Source organism: Eschrichtius robustus, chromosome 18 (assembly GCF_028021215.1).
Source record: "Eschrichtius robustus isolate mEscRob2 chromosome 18, mEscRob2.pri, whole genome shotgun sequence".
NCBI classification, from domain to species: domain Eukaryota; kingdom Metazoa; phylum Chordata; class Mammalia; order Artiodactyla; family Eschrichtiidae; genus Eschrichtius; species Eschrichtius robustus.
Window position 1 is genome coordinate 70,558,808 of NC_090841.1, and position 24,965 is coordinate 70,583,772.

The 24,965-nt window shown below is 40.0% G+C and overlaps 1 protein-coding gene across 1 annotated transcript in view; it reads left to right on the forward strand.

Annotated features, from left to right (window-relative positions):
* UBAC2 (UBA domain containing 2) overlaps positions 1 to 24,965 on the forward strand; it is a 164,811-nt gene that overhangs the window by 103,658 nt on the left and 36,188 nt on the right. Inside the window, exon 7 of the mRNA XM_068526835.1 lies at positions 22,071 to 22,316. Coding sequence (XP_068382936.1) covers positions 22,071 to 22,316 — 246 coding nt within the window. The remainder of the gene's footprint in view (positions 1 to 22,070; positions 22,317 to 24,965) is intronic.

Below are 24,965 nucleotides of genomic sequence, written 5' to 3' on the forward strand. Positions count from 1 at the left end.
CAGCGCCTGGATGCCAGCTGTTGTACGGTACTACTGTACTTTTCAAGGTACTGTACTGTAAGACTAAAAATGTTTTCTTTATTTTTTGTGTTTGTTTTTCATATATTATTTGTGTGAAGAGTATTATAAACCTATTACAGTACAGTACTGTATAGCCGATTGTGTTAGTTGGGTACCTAGGCTAATTTTGTTGGACTTACAAACAAATTGGATTTATGAACGGAACTTGTTTGTATGTAGGGGACTTAACTGTATTCACATGTACCACTGATACATGTTTTAATGTTGCGTTGTTCTTCCTTTGACAATTCTGGCTTTTAACACCAACTTTTTTTTTTTTTTTTTTGGCTGCGTTGGGTCTTCGTTGCTGCGCACAGGCTTTCTCTAGTTGTGGCGAGCAGGGGCTGCTCTTCGTTGCGGTGGCTTCTCTTGTTGCAGAGCACAGGCTCTAGGCGCGTGGGCTTCAGTAGTTGTGGCTCGCGGGCTCTAGAGCGCAGGCTCAGTAGTTGTGGTGCATGGGCTTAGTTGCTCCACGGCATGTGAGATCTTCCCGGACCAGGGGTCGAACCCATGTCCCCTGCATTGGCAGGCGGATTCTTAACCACTGCACCACCAGGGAAGTCCCAACACCAACATTTAATATCTAAAATACGACTGTTTTCATGAAAGTTTGCAAAATTGTAATTGGAAAGCTTGGCTATAGTAGCCAAGTGAAATATTTCAGTGTAAGTGAGTGCTTCAAAATGTTACTATACACCTACCTTGATCATATTCCCACCTCATGTCTAACTACTCTTCTTCACATCTTTGGTGAGAGACCTTCAAAAATTGAGGCCACTCTATATATTCACAGTTCCTTCAGTCTTGTTACACATTAATACTTTTTTTTCCTTAAAGAAAACGTTGCTTTCTTATCGAACTTTATTTAAGTTCTTTTGTGGTTCTGCAGAAAGTCTTTGGGCCATCCGTATCCTTGCACTTCTTCATTTTCTGCCATCTTATGAATCATAGTTATGAGTCACTACCCCTGGGATGTGCCCTAATTCTCAAAAGCTGAAGTCTCGGGCCTGAGCTGATTCTAGCGTGATTAAAATAGAAGGAGCCTGCTTTTGCCAGTTTTTCTCTTTTTACAGTTCACATATTTATCATCATTTGGTCCTCTTTCAAGCTGTTTCGCAGCAGATGAACAGACAGGCCTGTACTTCTCAGACTCCAGGCTTCTCCCCATCAACCTGTCCATTTACGATCTAGTCATTTCCTGTGTTTGTTACCTGTTCTGTACAGTATGTCAGACTTTGATTATCTTGTGATCAAGCAACCTTAGTGAGAAAGAAAATCTGTCCTACCCAGTAACAAGATTAGAAACGTAGATTCACACCAGATTCGTTAGGACTTTGGATGTGGTCTGAGTTTGTATTTTTATCTGTAGGCAGTGAGGATCTTTAAAGCTTTTCAAACAAAAAACTTCACGATGGTGCAAGATTATAGAAGTCTTATTAGGGTTTGTAAGTCAAAGAAGGGGGGAAGGAGAGAGTTGAGCAACCTTGAAGGAGTCAGGATGGCTCATTTGTGGGCTGTGATTTGTCTGTCTCTCTTCCCCCAACAAGAGTTTTAAAGACAAAAAATAAAACATTGTCTTACGGTAACTGTAAAAGAAAAAGCATCAAACAGAACCTTATGTTGATGGGCTTTCCAAGTCATGGTATATCATTAAGGAGAAAGCTTATGGAACTAGCATTATCTACTATGGAAATCAGAACTTCTTTGGAGTAAGTTTTCGAGCCCTGACCTGCGTCTCGGGTGAATGAGGATGGGGAGTTGGGTCCTCTGAGCCTTGCCCTGCTTTTCATGTCTTTCTCTGCTCTTCATGCTTCCTTTTCTTCTTCCTTATTCTTGCTTCCCTTAGATTTCTTTTCCCAATTCACCAAAAGAAGGGTACAGTATAGCAGGTCAGGTAACTCATCTGATGCCCAAGGTTTTCAGTTGCACTTTAGGGACTGAGATGATTTTCAAGCAGTTCATTGAAAATGAGGACAGGGCTTCCCTGGTAGCGCAGTGGTTAAGAATCCGCCTGCCAACGCAGGGGACACGGGTTCGAGCCCTGCTCCAGGAAGATCCCACATGCCTCGGAGCAACTAAGCCCGTGCACCACAACTACTGAGCCTGTGCTCTAGAGCCTGTGGGCCACAACTACTGAGCCCACGCGCCACAACTACTGAAGCCCGCACACCTAGAGCCCGTGCTCCACAACAAGAGAAGCCACCGCAATGAGAAGCCCACGCACCGCAACAAAGAGTAGCCCCCGCTCACCGCGACTAGAGAAAGCCCGCGCGCAGCAACAAAGACCCAACGCAGCCAAAAATAAATAAATAAATAAATTTACAAAAAGAAAAAGAAAATGAGGACAGAAGCTGCAGAGGGAAGTCAAGGCTGGTTAGAGCTGTGAGGTGGGTTGGGCTTGTGAAAGAACCTAGGGTAGAAGTAGAAGATGACAGTGGATCCTTAAGAAACAGCCATATTTAGAGGGTGCTTTCACCTTCTTATATAACACAGTATTTACAATCCCAACACCAAACTGAGTGCTTATCAGTCCATTGTACAACTCTCTGTCTCTCTTTCATTGATTCACTCATACCTTCTCTCTCCCCCCATTTTCCCTCCCTTCCTCTCTGTGCCCCCTTCCCCTGTCCCGAAACCTTCTGTCCTCTGCCTTGTCATGACAATTACAACTCAGTCCAGGGCTGACAGAATGTCTTATTAGACAAGGGTTACACAGGGAGTGATTAGTAGACTTTTAAATGTTCAGTGCAGAACAGATGAAATCATGCCAATGTCTTGATAAAACTGTCAGAGAAGTGCCTCATAAAATATAGCTATAAAATTTTCATTACTGTAACTTGCCTTTTACTAACTTACCTTTTTTTAGGCAAAAACCTTTCAGAGGCTTTCAAAATTAGGCCTCCTCAGGTCCCTCTCTCAGCCCTGTGGACCCTGTGCTCCAGGGACACTGAGCATCTTACTCTTCCCGACATCTCATGCTGTCTCGGGATTCTGTGCCATCACTTATTTTTCTTGAACAAACACATGGCACTCACTATGTACCAGGCACTTCTGGTAGATTATATTGTTTGTTCAACTGTTTTGTTTGTTGAGAATATCTGCTGCCCATCTCTACGGGCCCCTCCCTGCAGGGCCTGCCTCTTCATGCCCTGTTAACACCAGACTCTACTCTGTGACTTACATGAGCCACTGGACCATGAGCAGAAGTGATGACTGCTTCACAAGCAGAAGTTTTAAGAACCATTGTGTGGTTCTGCCATTGCTCTGTTCCTTTTGTCATGAGAAAAGCATGTGACAGATAGAAACTGCTCCTTCAGCCCAGACCCCAGAATGAAGAAGACACACGGATCAGGGCTGTGGCCAACATGTAAGATGAGTGAGGAATAAACCTTTGTTATAAGCTACTGAAATTTGGGATAATTTGTTACCACAGTATAACCTAGAGAAAGCAGACTAATACAGCTCTTTTCTAAGCAGTTCACAAATATTATTTAATTAGTCCTCCTGAAAACCTGATGATGTAGGAACTGTTGTCCCCGTTTTATAGATGAAGAAACTGAGGCACAGAGAACTTAAGTTATTTGCCAAGAATAACTGATAAGTAGTGGAGACAACATTCGAATGCAGGTACTGGAGCTTTAGTGTCTGTGCTCTTAAGAGGTGGCTTTGCATAACCATATGCAGTTTCTTCCAACTATATCCATTCCTTCACCCTTAGATGCCTTCTTTTCCTAGAAAAAACTTATTCATTTAAGTTCTGACTCTGAAGCCTTTTCTGAGTCTGCCCTTTCAGTTTAGAAACTATACATTATTCTTTATAATCCCCAGTGCCTAGCAAAATGTCTGGCATTTTATCTTTATTCTATAACTAATTGTTGAGTTTCAAAATTCAGTATTATCAAAATAATTATTTCTGTGCAATAAAACACTGTAACTCTTTGTGATTGTTAGGATGCTGTCAACGTGTACTACCTTACTAGGTTCTTGACACGCTCTCTACGGTGGTGGAGAACCTGGGCTTACCATTTGGAAAGATGAGGAGGCTGAAGTTCAGGTTGCACAGCTGATGGATGATAGAGCCAGGACCAAAGGCCAGGTGTTCTGGCGGTCCAGTGGGTTCAGTGCCTTCCACTGCACATTTCAAGGCTCTCATCCATGTCTGTTTCAACCACAAGACACTTAGGTACAAAGCTGTTCTTAGATCTTCCCTTGACTACACCACTAAGATGAGGCCCTGATCATCGTCAACGGAGACACGATTCTGGAGGGAGATCTTGGTCATGAAGAAGTTTTAAAAGTACCCAGAGGTGCTGAAAGATGCGTATCCACAGCAACTTCCTACAGCCTTCATTAAAAATTTTGTGGGCCGACCAATATCCAAGAAAACTTTATCCCGTTGGCAGCCTCTGCTTTCTCCCTATTATGAAGAATTCGGTCTATAGCTGTACTGTACTTTCTTTTCTAATATCATCAAAGATATTTAACTGGTCCTCCATATGATGGATTAAAAATGCAGCTCAAACCTCACCTTCAACAAACTCTTTGTCTTGTGTTTCTGGCATTGTCATGTACAAGAAAACGAAGTAAAGGATGGCTTTGAGAAAGTGTAAAGGATAGTATAAAACATATTAAGCTGGGTCAGTACTGCTGCTGGTCAAAGGAAAAAGAAATGGAGATAAGGAAGAGGTTAGCAAGAAAAACACACATACATTTTCATTTTAGATGATTACTGGTAGATTACATGGCAGTTGCCACACAGAGCATTTTCTCACAGGGTCTTTACATTGTTTTCCTATCAGGAGATGGAAAGTCTTGAATCAGTATTGATTATCTCTTTAAACTGATTTTTTCAAATAGAAATGTCCAGTATTCCTTCCTCTTTGCGGCTGATTGTGTTGATATTTTTCCTATATCTTGATTTTAACTGCTGGTAAAGAACTATGGTAAAAATCAGTGCACGGGATTTTGAATATATTCATTATAAACAACAGCATGGCTTATTATCAGAAAGTCTTATGTTAGTTTATGTTAGCTTGGAATATTTTTAAGGTATCAGAAGTTTTTCATTGCTAAAGATTGGTTTTAGTCTCCGAAAATCCCACCTCTTTTATAAAGTTTAAGAGGAGAATTGTATATCCAGAAATGTCTTAATCTTTCTAGATCTTCACATTTACTTTTTTATGAAAAATTTTTTTCTTTTTTGTTCATTAAAGTGTTACATGCAATAAAATTTACCAATTTGAAGTGTACAGTTTGGTGAACTTTGGTCATTGTATACAGTTTTGTAACCACCACAATCAGGATAGAAAACAGTCCCGTCACCCTAAACATTTTTTTCATGCTGCTGTGAAGATCTGTGTACACATTTATGTGTGGACATATGTTTTTACTTCTCTTGGGTAAATGCCTAGGAGTAGAATTGCTAGAATTTATCATATGAAAAATATATGGTACCATATTATTTTACAAAGTGACTGTGCCATTTTGCATTTCCACCATCAGTACGTGAGCATTCCAATTCCTCCGCCTCCTTGCCAGCACTTCGCATTGTCAGTCATTTTAAGTTCAGTCATTCTAGGTGGCGTGTAATTATATCTTGTGGTTTTAATTTGCGTTTCTCTAATGACTAGTGATTTGGGCATCTTTTCCTGTGACTCCTAGCCATTTGTATATCTTCCTTTGTGTTGTGTCTGTTCAAATCTTTCACCCACTTTTTCGTTGGGTTACATTTGTATCATAATTAAATTAAAAGAGTTCTTTTTATATTCTGGATATAAGCCCTTTGTTGGATATATTTTGTAAAAATTTTATACCAGTCTGTGGCTTGCCTCTTTGTTTCCTTAACTATGACTTTCAATAAGCAAAAGTTTTAACTTGATTAATTCAGTGTTTCAATTTTTAAAATAGTTTGTGCTTTGATATCTTAAGAAATAGTTGTTAATCTGATGTCACAAACATTTTGTCCTATGTTTTCATCTAGAATTTAATAGTTTTCGCTGTTACATTTAGGTCTAAGATCCACTTTGAGTATAATATTTGTGAAGTTAAGGGTTGAAATGTATTTTTTTTCATATAGATATCTAGCATTGTTCCATCAACGTTGAAAAGACTCTTTTCTCCTTTGCGTATTACCCTAGCACCTTTGTTGAAAGTCCGTTGACCAGTGTGGGTCTGTTTCTTGACTTTCTTTTCTATCTCAGTGATTTATATGTTTGTTCTCATGCCAGTACCATACTGTTTGAGTACTTTTGCGTGTGGTAAGTCTTGAAATCAGGTAACATAAGTACTCCAACTTTGTTCATCTTTTTCAAAACTGGTTAAGCTATTTTAGGAACGTTGACTTTCCGTACGCTTTTTTTTTTTTTTATACTGCAGGTTCTTATTAGTCATCAATTTTATACACATCAGTGTATACATGTCAATCCCAATCGCCCAATTCAGCACACCACCATCCCCACCCCACCGCAGTTTTCCCGCCTTGGTGTCCATATGTCTGTTCTCTACATCTGTGTCTCAACTTCTGCCCTGCAAACCGGCTCATCTGTACCATTTTTCTAGGTTCCACATACATGCGTTAATATACGATATTTGTTTTTCTCTTTCTGACTTACTTCACTCTGTATGACAGTCTCTAGATCCATCCACGTCTCAACAAATGACTCAATTTCATTCCTTTTTATGGCTGAGTAATATTCCATTGTATATATGTACCACAACTTCTTTATGCATTCGTCTGTTGATGGGCATTTAGGTTGCTTCCATGACCTGGCTATTGTAAATAGTGCTGCAATGAACATTCAGGTGCATGTGTCTTTTTGAATTACGGTTTTCTCTGGGTATATGCCCAGTAGTGGGATTGCTGGGTCATATGGTAGTTCTATTTTTAGTTTTTTAAGGAACCTCCATATTGTTCTCCATAGTGGCTGTATCAATTTACACTCCCACCAACAGTGCAAGAGGGTTCCCTTTTCTCCACACCCTCTCCAGCATTTGTTGTTTGTAGATCTTCTGATGATGCCCATTCTAACTGGTGTGAGGTGACACCTCATTGTAGTTTTGATTTGCATTTCTCTAATAATTAGTGATGTTGAGCATCTTTTCATGTGCTTCGTGGCCGTCTGTATGTCTTTTTTGGAGAAATGTCTATTTAGGTCTTCTGCCCATTTTTGGATTGGGGTGTTTGTTTCTTTAATATTGAGCTGAATGAGCTGTTTATATATTTTGGAGATTAATCCTTTGTCCATTGATTCGTTTGCAAATATTTTCTCCCATTCTGAGGGTTGTCTTTTCGTCTTGTTTATGGTTTCCTTTGCTGTGCAAAAGCTTTGAAGTTTCATTAGGTCCCATTTCCCATACGCATTTTTAAATCAGCTTATAATTTCCTTCAAAAAAGAAAAAATACAGTTAACATTTTGCTTGAGATTGCACTGAAACTATAGATGAGTTAGGAAGGATTGCCATTTTGATATTTTAAAATATGGCCACAAATTATTTTATACTTCAAGAGATGGAGCTTAATTCCCCCCTTCTAGAGTGTGGGCTATACTTAGCGATTCACTTATAATGAATAGAATATGACGGGATGGAGTGTGACTCCAAAAGGCTGATGATAAGAGACACGTTACTTCTATCCTGCTCCCTCTCAGGTCACTCATTCTGGGGGAAGCCAGTTGCCATGTCACAAGGGTACTGAAGCAGCCCTGTGGAGAGGTCTGCATGGCAAAGAATGATGGCATCCTGCCAGCCGTCAGCACTGACTTGCCAGTTGTGTTTCTGAACCACATTAGAAGCTGGTCCTTCAGCGCCAGTCAGGAGTCCCAGATGAAGGCAGGTAGGCTGACATCTCAACTGCAGCCTCATGGGAGACCTTGAGCTACAGCCACCCAACTAAGCAGTTCCTAGATTTCTGACCCACATAAACTGTACGTGTAATAAATGCTTATTGTTTTAAGCCACTGAGTTTTGGGTAATTTGTTATTCAGTAATAGATAACTAGTACAACTATTTTAACAATATTGGGTCTTCCAATTCATAAACATAATATGTGTCTACATTTTTCTAGTAATTCTTTAATTCCCCTTTTTAATTTTTAAATTTTCGATGTACAGGCCCTCCACATCTTTCATTAAATGTATTCCTAAGTTTTTGTGGGGTTTTGATGCTATTTTAAATGGAGTTGTTTTGTTCCAAATGTTTGTTGCTTGTATATAGAAACACAGTTGATTTCTGTATATTGCTATTGTATCCTGTAGTTTTGCTGAATTTGTTGTTTCTGGTAGCTTTTCTGTGGATTCCTTATGGTTTCCTACATATATGATCAAGTCATCAGGAAATATATTTGGTTTATATGTTTTACTTCTTCGTTTCTAATTTGTGCCTTTTATTTTTCTTGCCTATTGCACTAGGTAAGACCTCTAGTATAATGTTAAATAAGAGTGGTGAATAGACATCCTTGCCTTGTTCCTGGTCATAAAAAAGGATTTCGTTTTTCCCTGTTGAATCTATCTGTAAATGCATAAGTTGTTCTTGATCTTTACATTCATTTTTAATTTATTATTTTTAGTCCAATGTAAGAAGCAAATTTTAACATATGCCTGTTTTCCCCTCAATTTTAGTTGTTGAATCAGTTTATGAAAGTGAATATAAGTTTAAAGGGGGATGGTCTCCTTGTTGAAAGGGAAATTCAAAGGTATTTACATTTTAGGATTTGATTAAGGCTTTTTTCCACGTGCTGGAGACTCTAGCTGTCCCCCAATGTATTTTTTTCCTTCGTAACAGAACCTTCATCTTATTTGAGGCAGCAAGGCCTCCAACTAAAAGATCACATTTTCCAGTTTGCTTTGCATCTAGGTATGGCTATCAAACTAAATCCTGGCATCCTGGCTCATGAGCTATAAGCATACATATTGGTGGGACTTCTAGGAAGGCTCCTTAAAGTAGCCTTTTGTCCTTTTGTTCTTCCTCATTTTCTTCTCCCCGCTGCCTGGAATGCAGTTAAGATGGTTGTAGCTTTTCTAACATGAGGGAGAAATAAATTTCTGTTGTATTTAAGCCACTGTTATTTGCAGTTTTCTGCTTTATGCAGTTAACCTAATCCTCTTGACGCATGATTTTCTGAAAGGAAAAGCTTAGAGCAGCTTTCTAAGACAATTTGTTAGAAACAAATAATCTATTATTAGTTTAATTAATTCTGTTCCTATTCTAATTCAACTTTTCAAGAATCAGAAGGATACCCAGTGTTTTAAATAGATACTTTAAAATAATATTGAAAAAGTAAAGAGGGCTATGGGAAATTCATCTGAATCACTTTTGTACTTGACAAAGAACAAGATAGCAAGACTCTTTCAATAAGTGCTTAAAGCCACATGATTCTGTCATGAAAAGAACAGTCATTTCATAATTAATCACAAATGGCACAAATAACTTTGGGCATTTCTAACTTGTGTACATATTCTTTGCATAATAAAATGAGTAATTTCCAAAGTTCCTTCCTTCTTTCTTTAGCATTTTTCAGTGAAGAAGAAGGAACAGGAAAATGTAAGGTTCATTAGAGCAGGGATTTTCTTTGTTTTGCCTCCTGCTGTATCCCAGTGTTTAGAACACAGCGTGGCACCTTATAGAAGTTCAGTAACTACGTGTGGAATGAATACATGAGGCCTCAGTGGGCCTGGTGTCCTCAGGACTTGAGTGAACATGAAGTCTGCATGAAGGGGTCCAGATACACGGGAACGTTTGTTCCCTCGGCTCCTCTTTATCTTGTGACGGCAATGCTCTCCCCTAGGAAAGCAGCCCCTTGTGTTTGTCCTACTGTCCCATTAGGTGACAAGTTTCTTGAATGTTGGGACTTTGGTTCACCAGGACCCTGGCAGTGTAGTTTGCCAAGTGGGTTTTTGTTCAGCCACAGTTGACTGGAGAAAGAGATCAACAGAAACCTGAGTGCTGGTGCCAGGTCATGGTTTCTCACCTTTGCTGGCTGTGGTTTCATGCTAACACTAAACAAGACCAGAGGACAGTTGAGGTTTACTCTCTGTAATCAAGGGAGTTTCACATGTTTCCACCCAGCAAATTAAATTCTTTATTCCCTTTGGCCTGGACTTTCAACTGCAAGAGGTCCGGAATGCTCTCTGGTTGCTTGACCTCTGGGGCCCTTTACCTGGCCGGGATTCCCAACTCCTGCTGCTTGAATGCTCTGGTTCCAGCTCTCCCTGCCCTTCGCAGACACAGCCCGCTTGTTCATTTCCACTGTATCTGAGCATCCTGGCCCTGACTCCTGGCCTGCCCGAGATCACTGCCACTGCTTCATCCCTTGTCATTGGGCCTCTCAGCTTGATCTTGGGCTTCTGGGCTCTGAGGGCCTGCCAGACCTCTCCCTTAGAATTTCCCCTGGCCTCTTGACATTGCAAATCCCAGCAGGTGGTCTATTTTTAAAGCCTCTTTTTTCACAAACTCTGTGGGTTTCAAGAAAACTCTCATTCAGAAGTCCCAGTATAAGAAGGGTTTATGGGTTAATGAAAATTAAAGTTAAAAGTAATGTGTAAATGTAAGGTAGTATAATAAATAAGTGATACTCTCTCAAGGCTTTTGGTAATAATGAGGTATAACTTAGGTAAAATTTAATGTGCTTATCTTATCCCCCATCTGCTCATAGAATAGGGTGATGTGATTATCAAATATTTATAGGAAACTAAATTCTTAAAGCTCTTTATATTTTAATCCTTTGTGTGAATACCTGTGTTGACCAAAAAATTAATCAATAGTCAATCTAAGAAAGAATGGAAAATTTTATCTGAGCCAACCCAAGGATTATAATCCAGGAGACAGTCTTTCAGAGAGCTCTGAGAACTGTTCCACAGAGAGAAGGGGGAGGCCGATACACATGTGATTTTGACGAAGGAGTACATGCAGTCAAGCACACATCTTGGTAGAAGGTTACTGCTATTTGCAAGGAACAGATACCTTAGTTAATGGTTTTAGTGCTTTTCTAAGTATGCAGAGATGCAAGAAACTAAGTTTATGACATTTTCTCCTGAAATATCTGTCTTAAGAGCCAGTTCTGTCAGTTTTCCCAGAGCACAAAGTGCTTCATCCTGAACTTCGCCTTGAAATCCTTTCAGAGTGTGCTGTAGGTCAGCGACTGCAGTGGCTAATGACTTGATTCTTGGAGAACTGGATGGTGGGCAACTTTGTTTATTCTACAATCCCTTCCCTTTCAGTCTTAGTATTGACTAAGGTTTGGGAGGCATGTCGTGACCAGTTTTTCCCACTGTGCTTAGGGATGCTCATTCCCAGGTCAGAGGAGGATTTCATTGATAGGCTACTCAGTGCTATTACTGGACTAGGCCCTGTTAACAGTAGCCAAAAGCCTCTGGACTGCCTGTCTTACTAGTCTGTTATGGTCTAGGAAATGGTTCCCTCTTGTTGCTTCTTCCCGTATCTAGAGTCACACTGTTACAATCATTGATCTTATAGGACTGTATATTTGGTCAGTTGTTTCAAGTCACCTAATCATCATGTATTTTACCACACATTTGGTAATGCAAAAAAACAATAATCTTGTAAAGTAGGCAGAATACAAGTAATATAGCCAGTAAAATTAATAAGGTCATAAGTCAGTATCTAAGCTAAGATTTAAGGTGCAGCCCAGTATCTCCCCAGGTTGTCTGACCAGTCTATTCTGCACCAATCTCTATCTTTAAGGAAAATGATATATTGGCATTGTACATAAAGTTCACCTAAGGTGTCTGCGTGTACAAGGCAAGTGGTGGGTCATTGTGACCATTTACAGGATTGAGTAAGGAGTGTTATCATCTGAGGAGTAACATAGTGGTGCCAGAAGGAGAAAGATTGACCTTTGTGTTTGAGCAGGTATTTCTGCCGTAGGGGAGGTCTGGCTAACACATAATGCAGATGCACAGTGCACACTAGAGGAGGGGGAGGAGGACAAAATGGGCAGAGAAAATTTTATGTTTAAATTTTTCTTCTCTTGCCTTAAAATATGAATTTTAATTTCACCACCTGAAACTTTTTTACAGTAGCACTTTGTTTGACAGCTTGAGGTCATGCTGATGTATCAGAGGCGTGGACAGGTGAATTCTACCTTTTTGTCACATGGGAAATATGAACTTAGGACCAAAAAAGTGTGTCTACTGGCACCTTTCCAATTTTCTTTAAAATAATCTAAGATGACATTTTTGGGGTTTTTTGGACTATTCATTCATTTACGATTCTCCCAGCAGGTGCTTTTCTAGGTGCAGAGGCCAAACACTGATCAAAACCAACCAAAATTCTTCCCCTTCCAGAGCATACATTCAAATAAGTAACACTTAGAATAGAACTTTAAGCCAGCGAGCACAAAAGCCCTACTTTATCCCTGCCAGAATTTGCAGTCATGCATTTGTTTATTACTGGGTAGGATGTCCTAATTCTTCATAGGATGTTCCTACTAATATTGAACACATAATTTCATAACTGTATATGTGATGGTGAGGGGATAGATATGGGCTAGAGAATGAAAATCTTCGGCCTTCATCAATTCCCTGAAGGAACCTATGACCAACGCCCCCCCCCCATTAAGAACCCACCCCCTTACTAAATTGTGAACTCCTTAAGTACAGGCAACAATTATACATTGTCGTTATTTTTTTCTGTATTTCTTTAAAAGGTATATGATTTCATAAAGCATAAATAACACAGTATTAATGGGTTTATAACGTATATAGGTATAATATAAGACGGAAAAGTAGCACAGTAAATGGGGGTGATGTTAAATGGAATTATACTCTTGAAGTTTCCTATATTTTAATTGAAGTAATTCAGTATTAACTCTAAGCACCTTATGTGTGTATTGTAATCCCTAGAGCAAACACAAGAAAAAAATATGAGATATTGCTAACAAAATTCCATTAAACAAATTAAAATGAAATACTAAAAAATATTTGCTTAACACAAAAGGAATTAAGAAAGGAGAAACAAAAAGCAAATGAGATAGAATCAAACAGCAAAATTCAACTATGTCAAGGTAAGTATATTAAGTGTGAATAGGTAAACACATTAATCAAAAGGCAGAGATTGTCAGACTGGATTTAAAAGTAAGAAAGTGCTATATGGGGTCTACAAGACACACTTTAAACACAGACACAAAAAAGGTTGAAAGTAAAAGAATGAAGAAAGATTAATCATGGAAATAGAAATCTGAAATGGCCATATTAATATAAGACAAAATAGATTTCTATGTGAGTATTACTCAGAACAAAGAGGGATTCTTTATTATGATAAAAGGGTCAGTGTATGTGTGCCTAATAACAGCTTCCAAATACACTACCGTTTTCCAAATACATGAAGTTAAAACAACTATGGACAAATGGACAAATTCACAATCGCTTTGAGACAAAAAAATACAAGTGTTTAATTTTTCACTTAATTCAAATCTCACAGTTCTGATTTGATCAATTTTTTTTCATATTTTGTTATATTTATAACAACATTTTGCTATCTTCAGCTAAATCAGTGTGATTTTGCTGTTATACAGCTCCATTTTCTATCTTCTTTTTTATCCAGATCTTCAGAAAAGGAATCCTTACTTCTTCGCCTCCAATTCATTATATATTTTTGCCATATTTACTTCCTGTCTCTTTCTTTATTACATATATATATATTTGTTACAGAGAGTGCTGCCCCCGGCGCCTCCCCTTCCTTCTCCCCTTATCATCCTGCTGCAGCAGAAACCACACTCCGTGGTTCTGTACTTACTACATGAGTATGTGTCCATAAGCAGTAAATACTAGCATTTTGTGTTTTCAAGTTTTGCAAAAAGATGAATACAATATGTAATACCTTTTTAGAAACATGTTAATACATGTACACCGAGTTTATTTAACTGCTGTTTAGTATTCTGTGGGATGAATAAACCACTCTTTAACCATTCCTCTCCTGGGACACTGTTCCCTAGCTGTTACACAGAGCTTTGCAATTGAGAATTTCCTGAAATATACCTTTGGCAGCTCTGCTGGGTATTGTCAAATTGCTCTCCCCAGTGGTCGGGCCACTTTGCCTTCCCTCAGGACTGTGGGAGAATTCTCAATTCCCCCTCATCCTCATGAAAACTTGAAACCAGATTTTTCAATTTTTGCTAATTTTTATTATATTTAACATTGTTCAATTAAGATTTGCATTTCTCTGAAGGCAAGTGAGGATAAACATCCTTTCATGTGTTTGTTGGACATTTGAATTTCCTATTCTGAAATTGCCTTTTCATCTGCTTTATAAATTGGGTTGACTGTCTTTTTCTTACAAATGGATAGTTTCTTTATGTTCTGACGCTACCTTTGCTGAGGACAAGAATCCTAAGGACCTTCTCCCAGGCTCTTGTTGTGTTTCCCTGCATTTATGGTAACTTTTGGCCCACTGTAGCTTTTATTTTATTTATTTCTTTGTTTGTTTGTTTTTGGCTTCATTGGGTCTTTGTTGCTGTGCACGGGCTTTCTCTAGTTGCTTCGAGCGGGGGCTACTCTTTGTTGTGGTGTGCGGGCATGCAGTAGCTTCTCTGGTTGCGGAGCACGGGCTCTAGGCGCGTGGGCTTCAGTAGTTGTGGCTCGCAGGCTCTAGAGCGCAGGCTCAGTAGTTGTGGTGCACGGGCTTAGTTGCTCTGCGGCATGTGGGATCTTCCCGGACCAGGGCTCAAACCCGTGTCCCCTGCATTGGCAGGCGGATTCTTAACCACTGCGCCACTGAGGAAGTCCCCCACTGTAGCTTTTAAATTGTAAAGTAGATGAATGTGTGTTTTCTTTTATAGTTTGGGCTTTATGTTTCTTATTTAAAAATCCGTCCTCATCCCAGTACCAAAAAGATGTTCCTTCTGTATTTTGTGCAGAAAGATTTACAGTTTTATAAATTATATTTGTGTCCTTAATCCATTGGGAATTTATGTGTGGTGCCAGGAAGGGAGAGCTGTTTTGTCTTTATCCTTACGTGTGGCCCGTGTATTTTTTTTCCCATTTAACGCACCCGTTTCTGCTGTGAACCCGGTGCCTTGTACGCGAGTCTTTTTCTCTGCTCTTGCTCTGTACGTCGATTTGAGTAGCTCTACGTAAGGACCACACTGTTGTAAGTACTCAGACGTTATAGCATACTTTGAAATCTGATAGGCCTTATTATGTTTCCCAAAAATTATCTTGACTCTTCTGGATCATTTATTCTTTATTTTTAAATCTTTTTATTGTGATACATAACACACACCAAAATGTGCATAAACTATAAATGTCATGAAGCCAAACAAATCACTATGAAGTGGACACACCCGTAAAACCCTTTGCAGGCCAGAGCACTGCTGGCCCCTGGAGCCCTTGGTGCCCCTCCCTTCTGTGACTGCTCTCCTGGCGCAGATGGTCATCACCTCCATGTTTCGCTTTATGGTTTTCCCACTTGACTGATCCATTTACAAAGTGGAATCATAATGTATGCAATCTTTTGGGTCCAGCTTCTTTTTCCCAACATTATGTTTCTAAAAATTTAAACCTTAATATTCCATACAAATTTTAGGATTGTTATTTAAGTTCCAACCAAAAAACCCCAAGAGTCTCTTTTGTATTATATTGAATATATATATATTAATATGGTGAAAACTGATGTCTTAACAATTTTGCATCTTCCCATTCGCAGATGTGATGTTATGATATCTTTATTTATTACTAGTGGGGTTTTTTAATGTGCCTTATTATACTTTTTTAGTTTTCTATAAAGACCTTATATATATTTTTTTTGTACACTTTATTTTTTATTTTATTTTAAACATCTTTATTGAAGTATAATTGCTTCACAATGGTGTGTTAGTTTCTGCTTTATAACAAAGTGAATCAGCTACACATATACACACGTTCCCATATCTCCTCCCTCCCGCATCTCCCTCCCTCCCACCCTCCCCATCCCACCCCCCCAGGCGGTCACAAAGCACCGAGCTGATCTCCCTGTGCTATGCGGCTGCTTCCCACTAGCTATCTATTTTACATTTGGTAGTGTATATATGTCCATGACACTCTCTCACCCTGTCACATCTCACCCCTCCCCCTCCCCATATCCTCAAGTCCATTCTTTAGTAGGTCTGTGTCTTTATTCCCATCTTGCCACTAGGTTCTTCATGACCTTTTTTTTCCCCTTAGATTCCATATATATGTGTTAGCATACTGTATTTGTTTTTCTCTTTCTGACTTACTTCACTCTGTATGACAGACTCTAACTCCATCCACCTCATTACAAATACCTCCATTTCATTTCTTTTTATGGCTGAGTAATATTCCCTTGTATATATGTGGCACATCTTCTTGATCCATTCATCCGATGATGGACACTTAGGTTGCTTCCATGTCCTGGCTATTGTAAATAGAGCTGCAATGAACATTTTGATACATGACTCCTTTTGAATTATGGTTTTCTCAGGGTATATGCCCAGTAGTGGGATTGCTGGATCATATGGTAGTTCTATTTTTAGTTTTTTAAGGAACCTCCATACTGTTCTCCATAGTGGCTGTATCAATTTACATTCCCACCAACAGTGCAAGAGGGTTCCCTTTTCTCCACACCCTCTCCAGCATTTATTGTTTGTAGATTTTTTGATGTTGGCCATTCTGACCGGTGTGAGATGATACCTCATTGTAGTTTTGATTTGCATTTCTCTAATGATTAATGATGTTGAGCATTCTTTCATGTGTCTGTTGGCCATCTGTGTATCTTCTTTGGAGAAATGTCTATTTAGGTCTTCTGCCCGTTTTTGGATTGGGTTGTTCGTTTTTTTGTTATTGAGCTGCATGAGCTGCTTGTAAATCTTGGAGATTAATCCTTTGTCAGTTGCTTCATTTGCAAATATTTTCTCCCATTCTGAGGGTTGTTTTTGGTCTTGCTTATGGTTTCCTTTGCTGTGCAAAAGCTTTTAAGTTTCATTAGGTCCCATTTGTTTATTTGTGTTTTTATTTCCATTTCTCTAGGAGCTGGGTCAAAAAGGATCTTGCTGTGATGTATGTCATAGAGTGTTCTGCCTATGTTTTCCTCTAAGAGTTTGATAGTGTCTGGCTTTACACTTAGGGCTTTAATCCATTTTGAGTTTATTTTTGTGTATGGTGTCAGGGAGTGTTCTAATTTCATACTTTTACATGTACCTGTCCAATTTTCCCAGCACCACTTATTGAAGAGGCTATCTTTTCTCCACTGTATATGCTTGCCTCCTTTATCAAAGATAAGGTGACCATATGTGTGTGGGTTTATCTCTGGGGTTTCTATCCTGTTCCATTGATCTATATTTCTGTTTTTGTGCCAGTACCAAACTATCTTGATTACTGTAGCTTTGTAATATAGTCTGAAGTCAGGGAGCCTGATTCCTCCAGCTCCATTTTTCGTTCTCAACATTGCTTTGGCTATTCGGGGTCTTTTGTGTCTCCATACAAATTGTGAAATTTTTTGCTCTAGTTCTGTGAAAAATGCCAGTGGTAGTTTGATAGGGATTGCATTGAATCTGTAGATTGCTTTGGGTAGTAGAGTCATTTTCACAATGTTGATTCTTCCAATCCAAGAACATGGTATATCTCTCCATCTATCTGTATCATCTTTAATTTCTTTCATCAGTGTCCTATAATTTTCTGCATACAGGTCTTTTGTCTACTTAGGTAGGTTTATTCCTAGATACTTTATTCTTTTTGTTGCAATGGTAAACGGGAGTGTTTTCTTAATTTCACTTTCAGATTTTTCATCATTAGTATATAGGAATGCAAGAGATTTCTGTGCATTAATTTTGTATCCTGCTACTTTACCAAATTCATTGATTAGCTCTAGTAGTTTTCTGGTAGCAGTTTTAGGATTCTCTATGTATAGTATCATGTCATCTGCAAACAGTGACAGCTTTACTTCTTCTTTTCCGATTTGGATTCCTTTTATTTCTTTTTCTTCTCTGATTGCTGTGGCTAACACTTCCAAAACTATGTTGAATAATAGTGGTGAGAGTGGGCAACCTTGTCTTGTTCCTGATCTTAGTGGAAATGGTTTCAGTTTTTCACCATTGAGGACAATGTTGGCTGTGGGTTTGTCATATATGGCCTTTATTATGTTGAGGAAAGTTCCCTCTATGCCTACTTTCTGCAGGGCTTTTATCATAAATGGGTGTTGAATTCTGTCGAAAGCTTTCTCTGCATCTATTGAGATGATCATATGGTTTTTCTCCTTCAATTTGTTAATATGATGTATCACGTTGATTGATTTGCGTATATTGAAGAATCCTTGCATTCCTGGGATAAACCCCACTTGATCATGGTGTATGATCCTTTTAATGTGCTGTTGGATTCTGTTTGCTAGTATTTTGTTGAGGATTTTTGCATCTATGTTCATCAGTGATATTGGCCTGTAGTTTTCCTTCTTTGTGACATCTTTGTCTGGTTTTGGTATCAGGGTGATGGTGGCCTCGTAGAATGAGTTGGGGAGTGTTCCTCCCTCTGCAATATTTTGGAAGAGTTTGAGAAGGATAGGTGTTAGCTCTTCTCTAAATGTTTGATAGAATTCACCTGTGAAGCCATCTGGTCCTGGGCTTTTGTTTGTTGGAAGATTTTTAATCACAGTTTCAATTTCAGTGCTTGTGATTGGTCTGTTCACATTTTCTATTTCTTCCTGGTTCAGTCTCGGTAGGTTGTGCATTTCTAAGAATCTGTCCATTTCTTCCAGGTTGTCCATTTTATTGGCATAGAGTTGCTTGTAGTAATCTCTCATGATCGTTTGTATTTCTGCAGTGTCAGTGGTTACTTCTCCTTTTTCATTTCTAATTCTATTGATTTGAGTCTTCTCCCTTTTTCTCTTGATGAGTCTGGCTAATGGTTTATCAATTTTGTTTATCTTCTCGAAGAACCAGCTTTTAGTTTCATTGATTTTTGCCATTGTTTCCTTCATTTCTTTTTCATTTATTTCTGATCTGATCTTTATGATTTCTTTCCTTCTGCTAGCTTTGGGGTTTTTTTGCTCTTCTTTCTCTAATTGCTTTAGGTGCAAGGTTAGGTTGTTTATTCGAGATGTTTCCTGTTTCTTGATGTAGGCTTGTATTGCTATAAACTTCCCTCTTAGCACTGCTTTTGCTGCATCCCATAGGTTTTGGGTCGTCATGAAGACCTTATATATTTTTTATTAAGTTTATTCCTAAGTATCTCATTGTTTTTGTTGCTGTTGTCTGCTCACAGTACATTGTTTTTCCTTCCTCTAGGCAGTCAGTATTTGATCTCTGGTTACTTTTGTTGACTTAAAGAAAAACGCACAACGTAAGAGTTGTGAGTTTAAGGTTTATTCAGGGTCTTACTGAGGACTGTAGCCTGGGCTGTAGCTCTGAGGAACTGCTCCAAAGAAGTAGGGGAGGCGCCAGTATAATAAATATGAATTTTTTGGCCGTGAAATACATCTAGTCAGGCATACATCTCAGTCAAAGATTACCGCCAGTCAGAAAGAGCAGAATCTCAAGTTAATTTTAGTGCTTTTCTTTGTATGTGAAGGTGCAAGAATCCGGGGTCATTGAAATTCTTCCTGAGATATGCATCTAGCCCTCTAGGGGCCTGTTTATCTAAAGCACAGAGTGCCTCATCCGGATTTTTCACCCTGAATTCTCCTCAGGGTGGGCTGTCAGCGGGTGACTGCTGTGGGTTGTGACTTATCCTTGTATAATGAGCTACGCTCTTTTGCTCTTTTTTGTTCACACTTTTAAGGATTTCTTTCTCTGTTTCACTATAATGGATCTAGATATAAATTTCATTATGTTATCCATCTTGGGACTATTGCATTTTCAATCTGAGTATCTATATTCTTTATTAATTCTGGAAAACTCAGCTATTATCTCTTGAAATATAGTCCCCTTCTTCCTATATTTCCTCTGTTGTCTTCTTCTGCAAGTTCTGTGAGACATACACGGAAGGCCTCTCTGTCTGTATGAAGTCCACATGTGTAAAGCCCCCGGCCTCCCCTGTTGGCCTGCTCTACCCACTCCAGAGCCTCTTTGATGCAGGCCCTGCAGAGCTTTTACCTTCTCCCTGTAGAGAAGGGAGAGGGTAGATAGGGGCTCTGCTGGGTGAGGGGAGGAATTGGGGTTGCTTCTTGCACAGAGTTCTGTGATCCTCCACTTCACTCCCACCTTCACAGTACCTGGTGCCTCTAATCCCTGAGTCTGTCGGGGTGACCCTCTCCCTCATTTGGATTTACCCTTCTTCTCATATGCTAAGTATTTCTAACTACTCAGTGTGTTTTCCATTTTGTTAGTGTGGTTGAGGATTACAGATGCTTTCAGTGAATGTGAAGTTTGTTTCTGTTTTTGTTTTCTTTGTTGTTTTGTACCATTTTTGAGAGAAGTAGCATAGAAATTATTTGAAACCAAAAGTCCTTTTCCATTCACTCTTCAACCTCCTCCAGTGTGTCTTTTGCTCCTACCACTGCACCAAAACTGTTCTTAATTTTGCCAAATCCAACAGTCATCTTCCTCTCTCTGTCTTACTTGAACTCTGGGCTACATTAGACATAGCTGACTATTCCCATCTTAAAACACGGTTCTCTTAGCTTCAGTGGTACTAAACTCTCCTAGTTTTCCTTCTTCTCACTGGCAGCCCCTTCTCAGATTTCTTTACTGGCTGCTCCTACTCTGTCCATCCACAAAATGCTGGTGTACCCTGGGTTCAGTCCTAAGTCTTCTTCTTTCCTCTGTAATATGTCCCCCGCCCTCATTATCTCCTGTAGTCCTGTTGCTTTAAACACAGTCTTATACCACTGACTCCCAAATCTTTATCTCTGCAGACTTTTCTCTTGAGTTCCAGATTTTTATATCCAACAACCCTCTTGATAGCTCCACTAAGATTTCTAATGGATACTCCCAAGCTCATTCCTGCATTGCACTTGCTGTTTTCTCTGCCTGAAAGGTTCTTCCTCCAGTTCATCAAATCACTGGCACCTCACTATCCTTAAGAACTCTGCTCAAGTGTCACTTCCACCCGACCTAAAGAAGGTCCTTGCTCCAAGTCACCTTATTTTATTTCCTTCATAGATCTTGTCTGGAATTGTTTTGTGTGTTTGCTTGTTTACTGTCCATTCTCCGTATTGATCACAATTACCTCTGTAAGAGTAGGGCTATAGTTATCTTGTCTTCTGCTATGCTTTAAGTGCCTAGAACAGCACTTGGTATATAGCAGATGCTCAATAAATGTTTGCCTAATTAGTTAATTTAACTTTTATTAGTAAAACATTAAAGTGTACTTTTATTAGACAGAAATTTGTCAAATTTGTTCTAATTTGGTATGAATAACTTCTTATCCTAAGAATCAAATTCACAAAATTAAAGATTTCTCTTTAACAAAGGAATAGCCATTCTCATTTTTACCTAGGAAACATTAGAGACTCCTTAGACTTATCTTACCATACAAATTGCCTTAAAGATGAAAAATAGCCTTGTTCGTAAACAGAATTGTTAATTGCCAACTATTGGCAAGGATTTTAAAATCTAGGAAAAATACTTGAAAATTTTATTAAAACACTATATACATTTTAGGTAGTCTTTATTTTCTGATAAACGTATTGTATGGCTGGGTCACATCATCGAATATCAAAGTTGTTTTCTCTCAGTATCTCTCTCTGATGGCCATCTGCCAATAAGAATAACCACAGAGGTAGTACAGTGTGAAAGTGTTTAGATAATCAAATATTTCATGGCTTTTTTTTAAAAGGCAACATTGTTTTTTTAAATATTGTACCAGTACTTTGACTGTTACATAGTTAGGATTTTGCTGTCTCTTCTAACTTAATAAAAACACATTTGTTTACTGAGTAAATTCAATTTTTTGTTGGTTTGTGCTGCTTTGTATCCTGCAACCTGATAGGAGCTCTGGTTATCACCTAACACTACAACAGTGAAAGAAAACACCATCTGAAGTGTTTTGCGGTTATTGATTTCTATGTTAAATATGTTCTTTAACATTTTATGACATTTCAGCAATCCAGTTGGGCTCTTTTTCTTTTAGATTTCCGGGCTCTGCTACAACAGCAAAATGTTACAAGTTCATGAGGTGCTCTGCGTCCCCAGCTGGATGGCAAAGTTCTGTTCTTGGACACTTGAGCCCATCTTCTCATCTTCAGAACCCACCAGCGAGGCCAGAATCGGGATGGGGGCCACGGTAGACATTCAGAGACAGCAGAGGATGGAGCTGCTGGACCGGCAGCTGATGCTGTCACAGTTTGCACAAGTGAGGCGGCAAAGGCAGCAGCAGGTAAACGATAATAATCACAGTGGAAAATTCAGAAATACTCAGGGGCCTGCGTAAACTGCTCCTTTGAGACTGTATGTGTGGTAGAGTCTACATTTCATTCCTATGCATTGTGTCATAGATACTTTGACATGTTTCCAAGTGGAATGTAGGTCTCTGATAGTGGCTATTCTTAGTGTTTTCTTTTTAAGGTAAAAAAAGTAACTTGCAGCTGAAAGACTGGTCAAACTGGACATTCTTGCTCCACTTCTATTAGATAAGCATGATTTCTTAGAGAAACACCAACCTAGTTAACAAGAAGGGATATTTATCTGTTTTTATCATCTTGTAAAAGCCACAGTGTCTTCCTGTTAAAATGCTTATTATTGTGTGCTCTGGAGTGAAGAGCAAATGTCAAACTTCTTGATTTTTCTTGGTTGAAATGGAGAGAATATGAAGGTAAGAAAATTTTCAAGGGACCAACCAACAAGTAGATCAGATAAATGCTGTGTTTTGTTAGCCTTGTCATTAATCGTCAGGAAATACTGAGCATTTATCCACAAAAACTGCTCTATCCAAACAATCCAACACCACACTGGTCTTTCCAGGGTTACTCTGTGTCAGGCTGAAACCTCATACCTGGTCCTTCTTTGGCACTTCTGTGATCCAGTGCATTGGGTTCCTCGTTTCTTGTCTCCATCCCCTTTACCCTCTGGGGTATGAGAGAGAGTTCTGTTCTCTCCTGCCATCTCCCGATCTCCTGCCTGCATTGCGTGTGAGAAGTAGGTCTTCATCGTGTGTGGTCTGGAAAGTGAAATCAGGTGTGATGTCCCTGGACGTCAGTGGAGAGGTGGGTCCCAGAGTTTCTGTCTGGGGTGGGAAGAAGGGGGCCCCTTATCAATGGGCCAAGTCTGCAGGTAAAAGAGAGAAGTGAAGGCTGTTCCCTACAGGTGTATTTGAATTTGAGGTGACTCTGGAACATACAATAAAGGCGCCCCTGATGTAGTTGAACATGGAGGACAGACATCACTCTTGGAGAGGTCAGAGCTGCAGGTGCAGGTCATGGATTAAGTGTGTAGGGTTGGGAGGTGAGTCCTGTAGGAGAATCACATCCAGGATGAATGTAGGCTATAGACTAAGCCTGTATTTAGCAGGAGGAAGAGGTAGATCCTTTGAGGAAACAGAGGGAAGAATGAAAAGTATGAGAACTCAGAATAACCAGTGTCCAGAAAACTGAGTAATAATGAGTATAAATATTTTCTGATAGAATGGACAGAGCTATGAGGGAGAGAAAGAAGTAGTGTATGATTCCGAGGTTTCTGGCTTAGCTAATGAGAGAGATCAATGACAGCACCATCCCACCAACATCAGAAGAGCAGGCGATGGGAAATATATTGACTGAGGTACCTTCAGGCTACCTGTGGGGAGATTCCCTGGTAGGTAGCTGTGGTCTTGTGCTCATGAGCAAAATGAGAGGTTGTGTTTCTGAGGTTGGTGTCCCCAGGCAGACTCTCGTGTGTGAAGTGGATCGGGGAACGCCGTCAGGATGAGCGTCTTTGGGGGAGTGGTGGTGAAGGGCAGAGGGCGACTTCGAGCCCCAGTCACAAAGAAGGCCCGAGCTAGGCTTACGGTGGCCAAGCCCTGGAGTTGCGAGAGACCTTCCGAGTCATCCCAAATTCAGAAAGGTGTTGGCACAGATTGCAGGTGCCTCTCCCCAGTTGCACGCCATCCACAGAGCAGGTGTTACTTGAGAACCATCCGGTGCCCGCAGCAGGAAGATGGAGCGCTGGTCCTGAAGGAGGGGGAGGATCTGGGTCGCAGATCCGATCCAGATCCGTCCAGAGCATCTGCCCCTCGTGCTGCTTGGATCTTCTTGTTTTACTTAAGTTCTCGGAGCAACAGCTCCAAGATTGCAGTGGTGCTCTTTTCCCAGGAGAAACCTTCAAGAGGAAGGTTAGCAGGACAGACTGCATCCCCTTCTGCTGAAGCTGGTCTCAAGGATACACTGATGACCATCTCCCTCGTCTGTTGTCCACTTGAGAGTCCCCCACCCTTGGCTGGAAGGCTTACGTGATGAAGTGACACATGCTGTCATCCCTGTGGGGTCTGGGTCCCTGGTCCCCAAGCCCTTCCCGGCTGTGTCTGCTGCACTTGTCTGTTTACTGTAGAAATTGGGTGAGGAAGTACAAGAGATGCCCTCGCAGATCACCCGAGTGCCGCCCATGATCTTCCCTCCCCCTTTTGTGCCCGTGGCCATAGCTTTTCCTGATGATCAGGATTAATTGCTCCTGCCGGGATAATGACTCCTTTCCTTGCCTGCCGGTCTTTTGGCACAAGAGCCCAAACTGACTGGGCAACAGCTGTAACTTAAGATGTAACGGTATTCTTGCTTTGTCCCCGATGGAAGCGTTCCCTTCCTGTGAGCCAAGCTCTGTAAACCACGGAATCCAGAGTTGTGGGACGGGAAGCCCAGATTCCCCAAGTGGGTCACCTTGAGGGAGGATAATCAGGGCCACTTCTCCTTCCATCCCTTGTTTCCAAGAGCCGTGTGTTCCACCTACTGGGGACACAGCACCCGTGTGAAGTTGTTGATTTAGGGTCTGTACTGCACACTAGAGCCTCAAGCGCTGTCCTTGGCAGGTACCATCTCCAGGTTGGCGTCTCGCTCCACCT